This window comes from Bubalus bubalis, chromosome 5 (genome assembly GCF_019923935.1).
Source record: "Bubalus bubalis isolate 160015118507 breed Murrah chromosome 5, NDDB_SH_1, whole genome shotgun sequence".
NCBI lineage: Eukaryota > Metazoa > Chordata > Mammalia > Artiodactyla > Bovidae > Bubalus > Bubalus bubalis.
In genome coordinates, this window is record NC_059161.1 from 40880196 (window position 1) to 40898932 (window position 18737).

Genomic DNA, 18737 nt, shown 5'->3' on the forward strand with positions numbered 1-18737 from the left:
CTGAAATGAATATTTAAAGCATAGTAAGTTACAAACTTGTCTTCAGAAAATCCCAAAGGCATCCTAGCAGAGCAGACTCAGATGCATAAAAGGACCAGTAGTACCACAACTAGCTAATGGCATGAGGTCCCCTCTGGATGCCCAGCACCATTCCTCTTTCCTCTTTGCTCTAACACCATTATCTAGAAGGGCCCATTGACCCCTAAAAATGGTCCAGCCAACTTCCCATGACCATTAGAACCAGTTTACTTCAATGGATGGAGCCATATGAAGAAACTGATGAGGAAAATTTCATTATGAGGGTTGGGAGTACAATCAGCCAAAAGAAGGGTGAATACCTCTCTGACTTTCTCCAAGAGGTACCTGGTCAGAAACCTGACCATATAAAGCAGATTAATCAACAGAAGAGTTTTAAGGCGATCATGTGACATACTCCAACCTGGACCTTTGGTTTTGTTCATTAATTTATTCAACAAATACATATTGAAAAAAGTGAAAGTGTTAATTGCTCAGTCATGTCTGATCATTTGAGACCCTATGGTCTGCCAGGCTCCTCTGTCCATGGAATTTCCTAGGTGAGAATACTGGAGTGGGTTGCCATTCCCTTCTCCAGGGGATCTTCCAGACCCAGGGATCGAACCCGGGACTCCTGCACTGCAGGCAGATTCCTTACTGTCTGAGCTACCAGGGAAACAAATATGTATTGAGTATCTTCCAAATGACAGTTTCAGCTCTAATTACCTAAAAATTTTCCTCAACATTCTCCCCAAAGCTCCTGGTAATTCCAAGGACCAATTAGATCTTTCTTGTTTTCCAATTCCATGAATTAGGATGCACAATTTTTTTTCATCTGTAGCCTCAAACTACCATTGGATAATCTAGTCAAAGATGGATAAACATGCACACACATCCATGAGGCAACACAGCTATAGATTCACTACTCTGAAAAACGTATCCACTGAAAGGCCTTTGCCTTATGATTAAAGTTATTTAGTCAACAAATATTTATTGAGCATCTAATATGTGCTGGTGGAGAAGGCAATGGCACTCCACTCCAATACTCTTGCCTGGAAAATTCCATGGACAGAGGAGCCTGGCGGGCTGCAGTCCATGGGGTCGCTAAGAGTTGGACACAACTGAGCGACTTCACTTTCACTTTTCACTTTCATGCATCGGAGAAGGAAATGGCAACCCACTCCGGTACTATTGCCTGGAGAATCCCAGGGACGGGGGAGCCTGGTGGGCTGCCATCTATGGGGTCACATAGAGTTGGACACGACTGAAGTGACTTAGCAGCAGCAGCAATATGTGCTGGCACTGAGTTAGGTAATCTGGAATAAATACAAAGGCAAACACAACAGAAAAGATCTTGCTTTTGGAATTTTTATTCTAACAGGAAAAAAAAACCAGATTTTTTAAGTGGTCAAATAAATAACCTAGCCAGATTCCTGGCTAAAAAAAAATGGAGCTCATGTGTATAGAAAGAATCTTCTCAGATGTTTGTCTCTACCAGGAAAATGAGAAACGAAGCCATTACTGATGGAAGAGGAAGGTTAAAGAAAGGTTTGGGTTGTTTTGTGGTTTGATTTGTCTTTTAGTGAAAGGGAATATGTGAGTATATATGTATTACATGCTAGTGGGCATTATTTCATAGACAGCTAGTTTGAAGATCAAAGAAAGAAGAAAATTTTTAAACAGGTAAAGCAGGGAAGAGGAAATGAGTCTAGTGCACAAATAAATGGTCCTCTTCCTCCTCTGTATTGGATGGAAGAAAGAGATCATTCAGATGCAGGTGGGTTTGTGTTTCAGTGGTAGAAGTGAGATTCCATGGTGGGAGGAGGGGATGTGGTTGGTTTACAAGAGGAAAAGACATGATGTAATTGTCTCAAACAGTGAAAAAAAAATGCTCATGAAGAAACTGAAGAAAAAGTGGTGGGCCTTTGAACGCTGATTTGAAATCTCTGATCACTAGTAAAAAGCAGTGGTTCTCAACCAGGAGGGACTTTGTCTCCTCACCCCCAGCCTGGGGACATTTGGCCTCATTCGGTGATATTTTTGGTTATCACACAGGGCGGGAGGGGAATGCTACTGGTATCTAGAGGGTAGCAGGCAGGGATACTGCTAAACATACTAAATGTGCAGGCAGGACAACCCTCACAACAAGAATCAGCCAGCTCAGAATGTCAACAGAACCGAGGTTGGGAAACCCTGACATAAAGTGATGTCATATTTGTGTATAGACCATCTCGCAAAAGTTACAGAAGGAGACAGTGATGCTCCTTGTGAGCAGAGGTGGAGCCACAGGACAGGATGAGAAGAGGACTTACTTTTATCCTATATCTTCATACACCTTTTACAATTTGTACCATGTGTATGTACTACCTATTCAAATCAATCAAAAGACAGAAATAATTCACGGATGGATAAATAATTGATTGGCTGATTTAAGTAGATGATAGATAAAAATAAAATGAAACTAATCAATCAGTTTGAGTTATTTTTCTCCAGCAACATCCAGCTGCTAGGATGCCAGCATAAAGAAAATGAAATTTTTACAAGAGGAAAATAGTGACTGTAACAGAGTATTTTGGAGTTTAGGGTCTTTCCAAGGTACTAATTGTAATGACAGATCATGGAAAAGAGTGAAGATAAAGAAGGAGCTGATAGATAAGCAAGAAAATGATATTATTTATTAATTGAATGTCAAATATGGAAAAATATATATTTTAGGAGAGAAAATGTTGGACCAATTGGGTTGGAATTATAGGAGATTGTGTTGTGAAAATAAGGTGCTGAAATTAAATTTTAACAGAAGTGTTATTTTTAACAGTGACAAAATATAAGGAGAAGTCATGGTAATGAGCATTTGGACAAAATAGGAAAAGGTCATTGTGACTGACCAAGGTGAGAAGGCAAGAAACAGGTGTTTGGATGGATCTCTCAGATTTGTAGCTTCTTCTGGAGAATGAAGTACCTCCCCTTATTAATAATGGCAGATACTATTTTTGACATTCCACTATGTATCAGATACTTTATGTACGTATCACCCCACTTTTGTCCAAAAAAGGTCAAGTGACCTGCATAGTTATTAAGTAGAGGAATGAAGATTCAAATTCAGGTTTTTAGGCCCAAAGTCTATGCCCTTTCCATTGTGCCATGTCTCTGCCACCACGAAAAGACAAACTGTCATCAAATCTATGGGAAATAGGTGAGCTTAACACTGGCAATAATATTGGTAATGGAAACTCTGGGTAGTAGGAGAAAGAAAGGAAAGAGAATATAGTGAGGAGAGGAGAGCCTGGCAAAGATGCAAAGGTCTGCCTCATAACTCTTCTCACACTAGTATATTCTTCTTTAAGTGGGCTTAAGTCATAATGAATGAGGAAGCCATGGAGAAAAGAAATAATAAGGAAAAGATACAAACCTTAGTGATTTCCAAATAGAACACTTATAATGCCTACCTATATTATAAAATATAGTTTTTGTTATGGGTATTCTTTTCATTAAAAATGTACAAAATACATATAAATATGGTTATATTATGGGAAAACAGCATTAATAACTGACAATCAAAGAGCTTTGAGGACTACTAGAGTTGGTTACCAAAAAGCATTCAAAATCTACCATCAAATGCAGCCCATATTCTAACATGCCCTTCCCAGTTTCCACATTCTTTCTACTTATGTAACCCTCTAGTCACATACTCACACTCACAGTCACACACACACACACACACACACACCCCTACAATTGCACTGGAAATATACATGCTGTATAGGGAGTGTATTGAGTTCCCAAAAGATTTCTTTTGCTTCTCTGTTAACATGACCTGATGGCTCAGACTGTACACCTAGAAATAAAGATGCTGCCAGTGGGACGCTGGCCTTTCAGTCTCTTTAGCTTATCATGCAAGCCTGGTCCTCTTTTCCCATCCCTTATACATTCATGTCACATCCATATACATGAAAGACAACCTCCCCTGAGGTAGACAGTAGACCCACCCCAAGAGGTGAGTTAAAAGGTGCCATTTTCAATGTGTCCAAATGCACTAGGCCACTTAAGACGAGTGTAGTTGCTGACACAAGCAACTGGTAGTCACTTTTCCCTGCCCTTGCATCTCCACATGGCAGCCCAGAGTTTCATGTTCATTGCTCATAGTCCTCCTCCTGTCTGGTTTGTGGACCTTAGGTGAGATAAGGAACTGTAGACCTGCTGCACTCTGTGGTCTCAAGATCCTCTTGGTTCATGTCTTCTCTCATGACCTCAAGTGGACTTCAGAAAACTCTCATTCAAGACAATATTCTCAGGGCCTGTAACAAGGAATCATAATGGAGAGAATCCCAGAGTGCTTTTCTTAGAGTTTATATAAGCCAAAAAATGTCTTAGATTCCTCAAAACTGACCAGAGAGAGTTCAGATACATTGACATATAAATGGTCAGCACTGGTGAGATTGAATACAGCCCCCAGGTAGCTGCTGCGGGCCCACATCTTGCCAGAAGTGCAGTAGTTCATCATCTTCCCCTCCATCAGCACCATGTCCTGGGGGTACCTAAAGTTCCTGGAGTAGACCTTGTGGCTCAGGGGCTGGTTGTTGCAGGACTGACCCCGGAAGTACACTTTGGAATACACAAAATACAGCCCAGTTTCATTGATCACAAGGCTGCCCTTCTTGTACTTCACCCCAGAGACCAGGGCAATTCCATAGGTGTCTTCCCATTCCAAAGGGATGGATCTTGAGTTGAGCTTGCCTGAAATCAAACCAGATAGGAGCTTTTAGCCAGGAATGCTCATGTATCCCACAGACCAAGCTTTCAAGGCAAAACTGTGGACCATTCCTTGAGCAAGTGCTTTTTCCCTAAATGACAGAGAACTGGGTGATGGGTCAGACCTGACCTGTTACTGAACTTCTTCAGCACGTTTATCAAATTGACTCCCTCGATTTTATCATCCGCACAACTGGGACAATAACATATGTTTCTAACCAACTGCAGTGAGAAAAGACTAGGATGATTTTAGCTCTCTGGAACAGAGATTCTATGAACAGAGGTTCAGAACTAGCATCCAAATTGCTAGAGTTTGAGTCTCTTCATGAGAGGAGAAGTCAAATCCAAGGAACTCTGAAGTTCTAAAGTTGGAAAGGACCTTAGGAATCATCTAGTCCAACTCTTCACCTACACGAAAGATTCTTCAGTATGGGAAAAAATCCCCTTTCCTTTGTATCTGCACAGCATGGTGTACATACCTACTTCAAGCAGAGAATGCTGAAAATATTGCTTTCATACCTTTCATGTCTTTCCCTATTAGATTGTAAGCTCCTTGAAGGCAGGTGCCATGTGTGATTCAACTCCACATGCCCCAGGTTTGGCACAAAGCATGTGCTCAAGAAATATCTGTTGATCTAAACTGGATCATTTTACAGCCTCTGCTGACATAGTTTCAGGGACAGCAGCATGCCATTTTCTGTGATATGCATCCACTTTGCAGATATTGGTGGACTTCACACTGACAGTGCCCCCACTGTCTTGCTATCAAATCATGTCACTCCACGGCACGACCACATGTGCCAGGACCCGGCCTCCCTTCTCCTATTTCTGCTCATGGACAGAGTAAAGCTCTCCCAGAAAACCAGGGAAACACATATTGAAATAATTCACTGTTCACCATCTCCCCAGCTCTAACCTCTTGGACCTGTGTCCCAAATTCCCCAAGGGTCCTTGGAGGGAGTGAAGAGAGCGAGCTCCTTATGAGCAGGGATCATGTCATAAGCAGCTCCATTTCTCCTGTTTAGAGCAGGGCCTTGCCCAGAGCCGCCCTTTGTGTGTGTGTGTGTGTGTGTGTGTGTGTGTGTGTGTGCATGTGTGTGGTGTTGACGTGACTAGAAAGATGTGACTACTCTTGGGTTTCAAATACTGTCACTGGAAAGTATCAGCTCCCTCAGAGCACAGTCACGGAAACCAACCAGCCACTCTGCTTTCTGCCAAAGGCTTTCCCAAGATGGCCCTCCAGATACAGACCTGTTAAATGAGCCGCTTTTTTCAGTTCCTTTTTCTCAGAGGGTGGACTGGGGTGACCTGTATTATAGAGAGATGAAAGATACATGTAAAAATGACATAACTACTCTTCTTTTTTGTGGGACTCTAAACAGGGTATTTAAATAAAAGATATTTTTATAAGCATAAATGGCAACAGTCTAACATACACTAATCATTCAAGTCCAAACTGCAGGACTTATAGCAGCCTATATTTCAGAAACAGAGAGGTAAAAAGGAGTCAAATTAAGATAGACATGCATAAATTATAAATTACAAAACAATATAAAGGTCGGTTTATAAAATCCTGCCATATAAGTTACTGCATTTATAACTCTCAACAATCCTTTGAGGTGGCAATCCTTACAGATGCCAAAATGATCTTGGAAGTTGGGTGACTTGTCCAAGAAGACCCACTAACTCAGTGTCAGAGTGGGACCAACACTCAGGTCTCCTGAGTCCAAATCCCGGGCTCTTGCGTCTCTGGCTCTGCTGCCCTCAGGACTACAGGACAAAGGTTGAAGAAGACTGCTAATGTCCAGGCCACCAGGTCTTCCCCAGTGGCATTCTACAGTTGGCCCCAGATTAATTCCTCTAAGGTCTCAAACACCTCGAATGACTCCTCATTAAACATGTAATTGCACACAGGTGTTCCCCACCACATGATCTCTGCCCATCTGTCCAGCCTCCTCTGGCTCACTCACCCACACTGGACATTGCCACACAACAGTTCTGAGCACACCCAGCCTCCCTGCCTCTGTGCTTTTGTCCGTGCTATTCTTCCTGCCTGGAATGCCCTCCCAAACTGATCTCTGTGTCAAATTCCTATTGACACTACAAACACCATCTAAAATATCTCTTTTCCTGGAAAACCTTCCCAAGCCTTTCTAATCAAATATGATTTTTCCCTCCACTGAAACCTGGAAGCACTCTGGCTTCACCCTATTTTGTCCATCTGACTCGTCTTTTTTTTTTTAATGGTAACTGTATGACTGGTCTTACTCCTCCAAATAAATGGCAAATTCCTTACTATATGTTTAATCTACCAGAGTAATTACCTCAGTTTCTAACCCAGGGCATGCAATCAGTACATGTTCATTAAATTAAACTGAAAGATTTAAAATAGACAACAGTTCTCAAAATAGATACTATTTCTCTGACTTGAGATATTTCAGGGGAATAGCACTACCATTTGGCTAATGAATTCAGCTAACTTAGACTTTGAAGAAAGTTGCATAGAAGAGTGCTCATCCACAGCAGGCTCCTCACGGTTAGCCTGTAAAACTCCATATGGTGTGCGGATGCTCCCATCAACTGAGACTATGATGTGAGCAGTCATTCCCTCTGTAGCTGCCCAAGACCACACACCATGAGTGAGGTGTTAGCGAACAGGAAAGGCAAAACTGAGTCTCTTCTACATTCCTATACCACAAACCATCTGTGCAGCTATCTGGCATTCAGCCATAAACTGACAGGAAATGGAACAGAGAACCACATGCTGTCTATCTTTATATCCCTCACAGTGTTGGTCTCATAGAAGGTACTCAATAAAAATATCTGCTGGATAAATGCTGGAATAAATAAAGTAGAAATATACCCTACACTTTTGAGGATGACTGTTTCCTGTTCCAGGGTCTTTGCACATGATATTCTCAGTGCTGGACTGCTTTTCCCAGCCTCTCACATCCCCTGGCCCCTCCGCCACACATACACACACCCACATTAACAACACCTCCTTAGAGGGGACTTTCCAGACCATTCTATATTAGGTTGCATTTAGCACAGCTTGAAAGTCTGTTGTCTGTTTTCTTGCTTTTGTTTATCTTCTCTAGCATGCTAAGAGCTCCATGAGAGCAGGCCCCTTGTCTCTCTTGTTCTGCCATCACCCACTAACCCACACCCAGCCTGGCATACAGGAAGCACTCCAAGAACCTTTGTGAATGAATAAAAGATTCAGTGAGTTAACTGTGGAAAAATGACAGTGAACCAAATAAGAAAGTTTAAATAATCTACAGTAGTAAGTACCTCCCAGTTAACCTGTTGGAGTATAAGTCCTTCTAGATGCTTACTAAGAATATGAAAATATGTATATGTATTTAAAGAGGGAATATAAAACTAAATACACTGTTTTGTAACTTGTCTTTTTATCTAACAATATGGACAATCTCTATGACATTAAATGTCCTTCTAGTATACAGCTTTAGTTGCTGCATGTTATGCTCTTGTGTGAATACACTGTAATGTGTTTAACTAATTTCCTATTGAGTGGCATTTAACTTTCTCCTAAATGGTTTATTAGAAATAGTCTTCTAAGAAAGTGGTGAACATCCTTATTATAAATTTTCAGACACATTTTATTTTCTTTAGATAGCTTTAGTGATGAGATTACAAGGTAAATTAACCGTATTAATCCTTTGATACATTTTTCCCAACTGCTCTTTAGAGAAGGTATAGTGGAGAAGGCAGTGGCACCCCACTCCAGTACTCTTGCCTGGAATATCCCATGGACGGAGGAGCCTGGTAGGCTGCAGTCCATGGGGTCGGTAAGAGTCGGACACGACTGAGCGACTTCACTTTCACTTCTCACGTTCATGCATTGGAGAAGGAAATGGCAACCCACTCCAGTGTTCTTGCCTGGAGAACCCCAGGGACGGGGGAGCCTGGTGGGCTGCCGTCTATGGGGTCACACAGAGTCGGACACGACTGATGTGACTTAGCAGCAGCAGCAATTTACATGCCCACTGACTGTCACTAAGCAGACCCTTTTCACTCACATTTTTTGCCAATTGGGCTTTATTTTTTTAAACTTCACTAATTAGATGGGTCAACCTAGGTATCCCCCTTTTTAAAATTTGCATCTCTTATCTCATTAGTAGAGCTGCTAATTTGATTTCTATGTGATAACACACCAATTTCTGGCCCATCTGGTTTGGCCTAAGGAAGATACTTAATACTTGTTATTGGGACAGGTTGACCTGACTCATCTGCTAACTTGATTTTTAGTCACTAAAAGGACTCTAGAGAGTGTTGAAAGATGAGTAATTTGGTACCCATTTTACCGGCCACATTTCACTGATCTTCAAAGCTATTTTATATTAGAAATCCTCCAGAAGCTTTATTCTTCTAACGAACATTTGTACTCTGCTTGGGTACATCTGGAATTTCTCTTTACAGGTTCATACCCAGAATTAGAAACCAGAGGACCTTACCAATACCTCCTACAAGAGCCTATCTTCTAGGGCAATAGGGTGACTTGGGTTTCTCAGGCACAGCCTGAGAATTTGGAGCAGGCTTCCCTGACTAGATGACCAATGCTATCTTCTCTTTGCAGAGGCATCTTGCCTGTCATCTTTATTTCTCATTCCATGGCCATCAGAGACAGATAGGAGTAGGAGTTTCCCTGTGTCACAGGGCCAGAGCACGTACTGGGAAGAGCTGGAGGTGACAAGGCATCAGGAGCCTGAATTCCTTCTCAGCCCCATTCCAGCCTCTGTGCCCAGAGGTCTTGGGCACATTACTAATCCGTCTGGTGTTTTGTTTCTCTTCTGAAAGGTGAGATGACTGGACTGGATGTTCTCTAAGCTCCTTTCCATCTTAGTTTAATGAGTATTCTAAATCCACAGTTTCCCAAACTATGTCCTGAAACTTTAAGAGGCCGACGTTCAACATTGTGATCTTCCTGTCCTGGATCTCACACAGAGGATTTCCCTTTATTATCAAAAATAGTGCATGATTGTCTCCAAGTGAAGTGGACTACCCTCTGAAAAATGCCTAACGTTTTCCTTCAAGCTTTCCAGCGGCTGCAAAAGAACCACCCTAATGTGGATGACTGCTTGCCCACTCTTTAAAAGCTTAAATATAACCTATTAAAATTTTAAATCAGGTCTGACTCTTAAGTAATCTCTTATAGAGTTTAAATAGGAGAACAAGGATCTTTCCCAGCAACAGCTGTGTCTGCCTGCACCTCCCCTTCTCTCCTGAGGAGCTATAGCCGCCGCCCTGTGCATGGGAATCAGGAGGCCTGAGGGAGGGGGCAGGCCTGGAGCCAGCTCCTTGTGGGGGCAAAGGTCCAGGGTTGTACACGTGTGTTTCTCTTTCCAAATTCAAGCAGAAATTAGTTTTGAATTTTTTTGTGATACTTAACTAAACTAATTTTGAACAGTTAAACTCACTTCATATTTTAGGGCGGTTTCAAGAACCAAAATGACATGAGATTTCGGAATTGGTTAGGATTTCTCTTCCATAGTCTATATGTGCCCAAGAATAAGATGGAATTCAAGGTACTCCTCCAACATGGCTCGGTGCTGAGGACTGTTTTTAGAAACTCAATGTGCAAGCATAAAAAAACTCACCTATTTGCTTCTCCAAAGATGATGCTGTATGCCTTTGGCTAGTGGACTGGCAAAAGAGAAAAGATATATAATAACTATGAAGCTCTTTAAGCAAAGGAAGAACTGTCAAATAAACTAAGCACTGGAAAGGAAATCTAAGCACGCAGAACCTCTCCTAACTCAGACTGTGGCCAAGCAATTGTGCCTGTCCATGCCTCAGTTTTGCGATTTGAAATAGTTCTAATACTTTTAAGCACTTCCAAGGAAATTTAGTTTGTGCATTTGAACAAATTCACTTCTCAGATGCCAAATTCCTTTTCTTTCTTGAATCAAGTATGAGGTAGGTAGTAAAGGTCTTCCTTTCTCAGATGATCAGCCAACTGAGAAAGGAAGAACTGGTAACTGCCAGTCCTAATTTGATCCTGATCCCTCCCAAGATAGAAAATATTCCTTCCACCCATTTGAGCCCCCATTTCTCTGTAGGTGGAATAGGATGGCTAGTGTGATTCATTTCTAAGACAGGAAGAAAGGATTGAGAAGTATGCTGCAAGCCAAGTGTGGTCCATGTGGATTCCTGTTGCCCTCCTCCCCCACTTCAGCAGGGCAGTTTCACCCCATCCCCCACCCCCGCACCTTCAGGGCGCGGCAATCCCCCAGGCAGCTTACCTCTCTGAGTTCAGCCAACTCCTTCTGTAGATGGAAGAGCTGAAATATCCCCAGCCCCAATCCAACCAGGGCCACCAGAACCATGAAAAACATCACAAGGAGACACAGGCCTGTGTTGTGGTCCCTCCTCTTCTTCAGAGGTGGTGGTGGTAGTGGAGGCAGGGGTGGCGGTGGCGGTAGTGTTGGGGGTGGCGGTGGTGGTGGCCTCCTTTGCCCCGGCCTTCCCGGCACTGAGGACGGACAGGGGAAGACTGATCCTGGAGAGGCCCACGGGGAGCTGGCACTGCTGTCCACCCAGAAGATTGGGGGGTATGGGTAATTCAAGGGCTGCTGCATGGCATCCAGTGCCTCAAGCCAGCCCCCAGCCAAGGGTTTTCCTCTTCCTCAGTTGTGTGGAGGCCCAGGTGTCAAAGGCCAGACTCCTGTTTCTGACTGCTCAAGAGAAGGAAGCCGGTTCTCTCTTTATAGAGTTTCCAGAACCAAGGGAAACACCTCTCTTTCGTTCTCTTTCGGCTTCTCAAAGAGACACCCACTCACTCTGCATCTGACCCTGAGAAGCCTCAAGAAGCTCAGAGCAAACCCCCCGGGAAGTTTCCGCCCACAACTTTATGATGAAAGCTTTCAAAACCCCAATCGCTGCTGCCCTGCTCCCTCAAAGGCTGGGAGGGTGGGCTCGTTGTCCTCAGGCCCTGAGAAAGGGGGTAGCGTCAGAGCAGCTCTGTGGGCTCCAGCCGTTGTTCAGCTACAAGGAGAGTGGCCTGTGGGGCGAAAGCACCGAGTCACAGCCAGAGGAGTCACTTCTGTGTCTTACATTTGGCAGGAGGGAATCACCCCTTCCTGCCATCCCTCCCCCACACCCAAGTACTGTTTACCCTGACACAGCAAAGCACCATAGTTTACAGGTTACAACATGCCCGCCTACTCTATAATAGATCAGAGATTGCAAACCAGTGGCCCATATGCCTCACAGAGTCCTCAGACTTGCTTTGCTTGTGCCTTACAATGTTGTTTATTTCTATTTACTGTCCTCCTCAAAAAATGGGATAGTCCATACTGCAGACATTCATCTCTGTTTTGCTGAACCTACAACTCAGACCAGAAAAGCAATAGGCATTGCGATACTTTAAGTATCACAAGATAAACCAACCACAGATGCCTGGGGCAAAAGATTACTGTTGAGACTCACATTGGACTGCTGTTATGACTGAATAGTGTTCTTCCAAAGTGTAAGCACCGAATCCCAATCCCCAGTGTAACTGTACTTGGAGATAATGCCTTTAAGGTGTAATTAAGGTTAAATGAGGTAGTCTGAGTGGGACCCTAATCCAACATGATTAATGTCCTTATAAGAAGAGGTAGAGGGCTCCCTTTGTGGTCCAGTGGTTGGGAATCTGCCTTGCAATACAGGGGACACATCTTCCATTCTTGCTCTAGGAAGATCCCACATGCCATGGGGCAACTAAGCCCTAGAGCTGCATCTACTGAACCCACGTGCCCTAGAGCCCATGCTTTACAATGAGAGAAGTCGCGGCAATGAGAAGCCCATGCTTGTCTACAACTAGAGAAAGCCCATGCACGGACAAGGACCCAGCATAGCCAAAAATAAATAAATACTTCTTGAAAAAAGAAGAAGAAGCGGTAGAGACAGAAGGGATGCATGTGTACAGACAAAAGGCCAAGTGAGTACACAGCAAGAAGGTGGTTATCTGTAAACCAAGAAAAGAGGACTCAGGAGAAACCAGCCCTACCAACACTTTGATCATGGACTTCTATCACCCAGAACTGAGAAAATAAATTTTTGTTGTGTAGGCCATTCAGAAAAATTGGGATAGTCCATATATGTTATAGTCATATTGGGTTTTGAAACACTAGAATATTGGGCAGTCTGGAGGCCCTGTCTGCAAACCCAGTCAGCTGGACTTGGGCCACTGCTGAAGCTCTCAAGGACAGGACATGGGTGTGCCAGGCTGCCTGGCTTGCACAGCCTCCACTGTTTCCCATGAACCTCACTGTGAGAAATGGCCTTCCTGGGCCCTTTAGGCATCTCTGTCTGCTACCTCTGTTATGGTTGTCAACATTTGCTGGATTATGGAGAAAGCAAGGGAGTTTCAGAAAAACATCTATTTCTGCTTCATTGACTACCCTAAAGCTTTTGACTGTGTGAATTTCAACAAATTGGAAAATTCTTAAAGAGATGGGAATACCAGACCACCTTACCTGCCTCCTGAGAAACCTGTAGGCAGGTCAAGAAGTAATAGTTAGAACCAGACATGGAACAACTGACTGATTCAAAATTAGGAAAGGAGTATGACAAGGCTGTATATTGTCACCTTATATGCAGAATACATTGTGCAAAATGCCAGGCTGGAGGAATCGTAAGGTGGAATCAAGATTGCCAGGAGAAATATCAATAACCTCAGATATGCAGATGATACCACTCTAATGGAAGAAAGTGAAGAGGAACTAAAGAGCCTCTTGGTGAGGGTGAAAGAGGAGAGTGAAAAAACTGGCTTAAAACTCAACATTCAAAAACTAAGACCATGGCATCCAGTCCCATCACTTCATGACAAATAGAAAGGGAAAAAGTGGAAACAGTGACAGATTTTATTTTCTTGGGCTCCAAAATCACTGCAGACAGTGATTGCAGCCATAAAATTAAAAAACCCTTGCTCCTTTGAAGGAAATCAATGACAAACTTAGACAGCATATTAGAAAGCAGAGATATTATTTTGCCAACAAAGGTCCATATAGTCAAAGATATGGTTTTTCTAGTAGTCATGTACAGATGTGAGAGTTGGGTCATAAAGAAGGCTGAGTTGAAGAATTAATACTTTCAAATTGTGATACTGGAGAAGACTCTTGAGAGTCCCTTGGACTGCAAAGAGATCAAACCAATCAATCCTAAAGGAATCAACCCTGAATATTCATTGGAAGGACTGATGCTGAAGATCCAATACTTTGGCCACCTGATGTGAAGAGTTGGCTGATTAGAAAAGACCTGGATGCTGGGAAAGATGGAAGGCAAAAGGAGAAGAGGACGGTAGAGGATGAGATGGTTAGACAGCATCACTGACTCAGTGGACATGAATTTGAGCAAACTCCAGGAGAGAGTGGAGGACAGAGGAGCCTGGCGTATTGCAGTCCATGGGGTCACAAAAAGGAAGACCCGACTGAATAACAACAACAAAATAACAAAAGAGATCATTTGACTTAATTTCAATATATAATAATTAAAAGGAGAGAAATAGAAACAATAGAGAAAAATAACAGCATATAATCACCAAACTGGGCTGACCTATATCCAGACTTGAACAGTGCTGGGAAGTCCCTCATTAACAGCAATCTGGAGTCCCAATTGGGAAAGGGTCATGGGTAGTGCGTCCATCCCATGGGTGAGACTCCAAATTGCAGTTTCAAGGGCTCCCACTTATAATCCCAGGTTGCAAACTGATAACCATCATCAATTTGCACTTAAAAATGTAGCTATGGTTTTCGTAACTTTTGAACTGTCGTGTTGGAGGAGACTCTTGAGAGCCCCTTGGACACCAAGGAGATCAAACCAGTCCATCGTAAAGGAGATCAGTCCTGAATATTCATTGGAAGGACTGATGCTGAAGCTGAAACTCCAATCTTTTGACCACCTGACGCGAAGAACTGACTCATTTGAAAAGACCCTGATGCTGGGAAAGATTGACGGCAAGAGGAGAAGGGGATGACAGAGGATGAGATAGTTGGATAGCATCACCAATTCAATGGACATGAGTTTGAGCAAACTCCAAGAGTTGGTGATGGACAGGGAGGCCTGGTGGGCTGCAGTCCATGGGGTCGCAAAGAGTCGGACACAACTGAGCGACTGTTTCACCTTGTGCATTTTAGGATTTTCTTGGGCCCCAGGGTAGGTTTTGTTGACCCTCAGGGGCTCGAGAATTCCAAGACCTGCTCCCTTTCTTATCTAAAGTGCTGCCTTACTTGCTGTGCATGCAGGCAGGCATGGAATCCGAGCAGTGTCCAGGCAGGTGAGAAGCCGGTCAGAAGCCTGTTCTGCTTCTGAAGCCTAAACAAGACTTCCTCCATTTTAATTTTCCTAACATGGCACAGTGTTCTCACCCTTTTACAGGCGGGCAGAGTTAACATGCTTTTAAATTCACATATGGGTTTATTCATAGGCAAACAAAAAAGAAAAAAAATAGTAAGTTTATAATTAATAATCAAAAAAACATAATTTTAAGAATTCCACCTTATGTACAACCAAAACACAACCCTTAAAGTATCCTGAAGTAATCCTTAAGAGCAGTTGTATAGAATCATATTTTTAAACTATAAAAATTTTCCTGAGAATGGCAAAGATTCAAATCAATGGAAAAAACCCCCCATATCCTGGATGGGGAGACTAGAAAAATGGTTAGGATTGTGTGCTTCTGATGTGAGACTTCCTGGGTTCAAATCCCAGCTTTTGCACTTGTTAGTTATGTGAGCTGGACAGGTCACTTTCCCTCCTCTGCACCACAGTTTTCTCATCTATAAAAATGGGCGTGATTATAATAATACCTATTTCACAGAGCAATATGGGAATTAACTGAGCCACAGCATTTGATACACTTAAAACAGTCCTCAACATAAAAGTAAGCACTCAATAAATGTTACTGTTCTTGTTGTATTTGTGGGAAAATATAGTGTATCTTCCCACAAATTATCTGACTGTAGACTTAATGTAATTTACCTTCTTTCACTAAGAATAAAAGACAGGGGAGAGAGGAGAGACGGCAGCAGAAACTACAAGTCAATGTCTGGCGTCCAGTATCCTGAGAGATGCTACGAGTGAACAGATGCACCAATGGATTTCTGTTTCAGGCTAAGACCATGCTGCTTTTCTTTTTCTTTTTTTTTTTTAATTTTATTTTTAAACTTTACATAATTGTATTAGTTTTGCCAAATATCAAAATGAATCCGCCACAGGTATACATGTGTTCCCCATCCTGAACCCTCCTTCCTCCTCCCTCCCCATTCCATCCCTCTGGATCGTCCCAGTGCACCAGCCCCACATGCTGCTTTTCTATCTCAAACTCCCACAGAAAATTCTAGACTTATTCAATAGGAATTATGCTGTAGTTTCACATTTTCCTCTGTCCTGCTTCTTGATTCATTCTGTGGTAGGCACAGTCAGAATCCTAATATCTGCCCCCAAACCCCAATGCCCTCCAACCCTAGAGAGAACTCTGAACTGAAAAAGAGACAAAGGGAGCAGTCTTAAACCTGGGTGTCACTCTTTGATAATGCTACCCCAAGCATCACAGGTTGGAAAAGTTCCTAGCAAAATAAACACCCTGACAAACAATGACAGGGGCCTATCATAGTTTGGGGTTCTACCAGAACCTTATGAATTAGCAAAAATAATCTTTTACAAATAGATGTTAACTCTGTGATCACTACAGGGAAAAAATTGTGTATTTGCTCTTGGGAGATGCACTGAATAAATAAATCAAAGAGCCAGCAGGCTGGCAGCTCATCCAAATTGAAGAGTTTCTTTCCTTCTCACCTTCCCCCTCCTACCTGCATCTCTGATTCTGGAACCAGGGTTTGTTGAGGATGGATGGAGCAGAAAGACTCAGAGTTGGTGATTTCTTTCAGCAGGTAGGATTGCCAGTCAGAGAGATTTAAAGAGATGTGCATGAGTTCATCTTTGTTTTTCTCCACATGTGAATCAGTTTTCTTAACATAATCCATCTTTTCTCCCAGTGAATCACAGTATATTTATCATATATGAAGTCTGTACCTAGAGTTGGGTCTTTTTCTGGGCTCTTATCTTTGTCTCGTTGATTTCTTTCTCTATTCCAGTACTAGTGTCACACAGTTTTCAAAATTATAGCTTTATAAAATGTCTTGAGGCTAGTATGGCAAAATTTTCCCTCTTTGATCCTCTTTTTCAAAAAAAACTTGAGTATATTTTATCTGTCCTATATCTATTCAGTTCAGTTAGTTCAGTTCAGTCACTCAGTTGTGTCCGACTCTTTGTGACCCCATGAATTGCAGCACGCCAGGCCTCCCTGTCCATCACCAACTCATGTTCACTCAAACTCACGTCCATCGAGTCAGTGTTGCCATCCAGCCATCTCATCCTCCGTTGTCCCCTTCTCCTCCTGCCCCCAATCCCTCCCAGCATCAGAGTCTTTTCCAATGAATCAACTCTTCGCATGAGGTGGCCAAAGTACTGGAGTTTCAACTTTAGCATCAGTCCTTCCAAAGAACACCCAGGACTGATCTCCTTTAGAATGGACTGGTTGGATCTCCTTGCAGTCCAAGGGACTCCCAAGAGTCTTCAACACTACAGTTCAAAAGCATCAATTCTTCGGCACTCAGCTTTCTTCACAGTCCAACTCTCACATCTATGCATGACTACTGGAAAAACCATAGCCTTGACTAGACAGACCTTTGTTGGCAAAGTAATGTCTCTGCTTTAGAAAAGAAAACTAGCATGGTCTTAAAATGTTCTACTGGACTCTTTTTACTGTAATTACACAAATTTAGGCGAAGCGTTTTCTTTACGATGTTTTTGCCCTATCGACAGCTTTTCATCTGTCCTTTATGGCTTTCAAAATTTTTCTCCAGGACGGTCTTATCCATTCTTTCTTAGATTAATTGCTTGATATTTTGTAATTTTGTTGTGATAATATACATCATTTTCTGGGGTATTTTTAGATTCTGTGGTAAGCAACCTCTACATAACCCCAATGATCCTCCACCTCCTGGCATTCACACTTTTTCATAAATCCCTCCCATTACATGTGGACTGGACCTGCTGACCCACTTCAAATAGAATAAAGCACAAGTGTTGGGATAGCACTTCCAAGATTAAGTCATTAAAAGACTGTAGCTTCTGCATTGCACATGGCTGACTTCTCATTGTATCCTCATAGGGTGGAAAGAGGAAGCAAGATTTCCTCTGGCTCTCATTAGGGCACTAATCCCCTTCATGGGCTTCCCTGGTGGCTCAGACAATAAAGAATCCACCTGCAATGCGGGAGACCTGGGTTTGATCCCTAGGTTGTAAAGATCCCCTAGAGGAGGATACAGCAACCCACTCCATTATTCATGTCTGGAGAATCCCCATGGACAGATAAGCCTGGTGGGCTATAGTCCAGTCAGTCAGTCAGTTCAGTCACTCAGTTGTGTACGACTCTTTGTGACCCAATGGACTATAGCACGCCAGATTCCCTGTCCATCATCAACTCCCAGAGCTAACTCAAACTCATGTCCATTGAGTCAGTGATGCCATCCAACCATCTCATCCTCTGTCATCCCCTTCTCCTCCTGCCTTAATATTTCCTAGTATCAGAGTCTTTTCCAAGGAGTCAGTTCTTCACATCAGGTGGCCAAAGTATTGGAGCTTCAGCTTCAGCATCAGTCCTTCCATTGAATATCCAGGACTCATTTCCTTTAGGATTGACTGGTTGGATCTCAGTGAAGTCCAAGAGACTCTCAAGAGTCTTCTTCAACACCACAGTTCAAAAGCATCAATTCTTCAGTGCTCAGCTTTCTTTATAGTCCAACTCTCACATCCATACATGACCATTGGAAAAACCCTAGCTTTGACTAGACAGACCTTTGTTGGCAAAGTAATGTCTCTGCTTTTTGATATGCTGTCTAGGTTGGTCATAGCTTTTCTTCCAAGGAGTAAGCATCTTTTAATTTCATGGCTGCAGTCACCAACTG

The 18737-nt window shown here is 42.7% G+C and overlaps 1 protein-coding gene across 6 annotated transcripts in view; it reads right to left on the bottom strand.

Annotated features, from left to right (window-relative positions):
• Positions 1-3519: 3519 nt before the first annotated feature.
• The window catches only part of FASLG (Fas ligand), a 45590-nt gene continuing 30372 nt past the window's right edge, over positions 3520-18737 (bottom strand). For 4 of the 6 annotated variants that reach the window (XM_044943012.2, XM_044943010.2, XM_044943011.1 and 1 more), the window contains 4 exons: positions 11028-11785; positions 10383-10428; positions 6016-6072; positions 3520-4749 (listed from right to left, as the gene is read on the bottom strand). In XM_044943012.2, the coding sequence (XP_044798947.1) occupies positions 4355-4749; positions 6016-6072; positions 10383-10428; positions 11028-11363 (834 nt within the window). In that variant the 5' untranslated portion in view covers positions 11364-11785 and the 3' untranslated portion in view covers positions 3520-4354. The remainder of the gene's footprint in view (positions 4750-6015; positions 6073-10382; positions 10429-11027; positions 11786-18737) is intronic. The other 2 variants (XM_044943009.2, XM_044943008.2) reach the window with 1 other exon arrangement.